This window comes from Arachis ipaensis, chromosome B01, assembly GCF_000816755.2.
Source record: "Arachis ipaensis cultivar K30076 chromosome B01, Araip1.1, whole genome shotgun sequence".
NCBI lineage: Eukaryota > Viridiplantae > Streptophyta > Magnoliopsida > Fabales > Fabaceae > Arachis > Arachis ipaensis.
In genome coordinates this window covers 3877539-3878706 of record NC_029785.2, presented here as the reverse complement: position 1 = coordinate 3878706, position 1168 = coordinate 3877539, and the positions used below count along the sequence as shown (strand labels likewise).

Here is a 1168-nt window from a genome sequence, read left to right as displayed (position 1 = left end):
AATTCAACAATTATCAATTAAAACATAAATTCATATATATATATATATATATATATACAAAATAGTAAAATTTACGCAATAAACATTACAAATTTAATGATAATTAATTTCTCACTTTATCATTTTACCAATCTTTTTACTTTAGAGATATTTTATCCGTTATTTTTTTGTTAATTATTTTATGGTGAATTATACGGTAAAGATGTAAGTTTATATATAGATCTTTCTTTTTATGTGATGAAAGAGAGATTGAAAATATTAGGACCCATATTTTGAACATTAATAAAATAATAAAAAATAATTATAAAAAGAATTTAATTCTCTCTCTATACAATCTCAATCTGTATAGTAGAGTGCCTCTTATTTTATATATACTATTGTTAGCATTATATTATTTTATTATTTTTCATACTAATATTTCAAAATCTTTATAAATTTCTATGATAATTAACTAATAATGGAGATTAAGACATGCATTTCTCACTTTTAGTTAAACATTTATGTTTTATAGTAATTATTATTTTACTAATTCTTATATGTGATACTAATTTTGAATTTGTATTTATTTATTTGCAGCAACCGGCTAGATTGACAATTCCATGGGAACCAACAGTTGCATGTTGCACACCAAAGGCACTAAGTTGGTTCCCTGAATGGTCAAACAACATGGACCCTTCAGGAAGGGCAGCATGGGGAATTCACAATTCTGCTAACACCAAATTGGTTACTTCTGACATTGTGGAACCAAACAAGGTTGAAGCTCAGAACGGTGCTGCCACCACCACCACCACCAATGGTGCCACTAATGGCCATTAATTCAATCTTCTATCTTCTATCTATGCCTAATTGGAATAAAGGATTCACGAGAGTGTGATGCTGATGGTGTTCTTATGTTACTCATTTGTTTTGTTTTTTTAATTAAATGAAGAAAATAATTAGTCTGGGAATCTGAGTTTATTATTTTTTGTTATCCATGAAAGAATTTGTGTTTTAGTTGAGCAAATGTATTAGGTTATTGTTACTCCCTTGAAGTACTTCCTTAATGAAATATTTTTTTTATCCATTATTTTCACTTTTTTCCCTTTATAAAATTTTAAAAATTAAAAAATAAAAACACAACTTAAACTTATCTTAATTTCTGGCGGTTGAAAGAAACAAATTTTTTTTT

At 26.4% G+C, this 1168-nt stretch overlaps 1 protein-coding gene across 1 annotated transcript in view; it reads left to right on the top strand.

The window, feature by feature from the left end:
• LOC107647834 (asparagine synthetase [glutamine-hydrolyzing]) overlaps positions 1–953 on the top strand; it is a 14131-nt gene extending 13178 nt beyond the window's left edge. Inside the window, exon 12 of the mRNA XM_016351912.2 lies at positions 577–953. Within this exon, the coding sequence (XP_016207398.1) occupies positions 577–816 (240 nt within the window). The 3' untranslated portion in view covers positions 817–953. The remainder of the gene's footprint in view (positions 1–576) is intronic.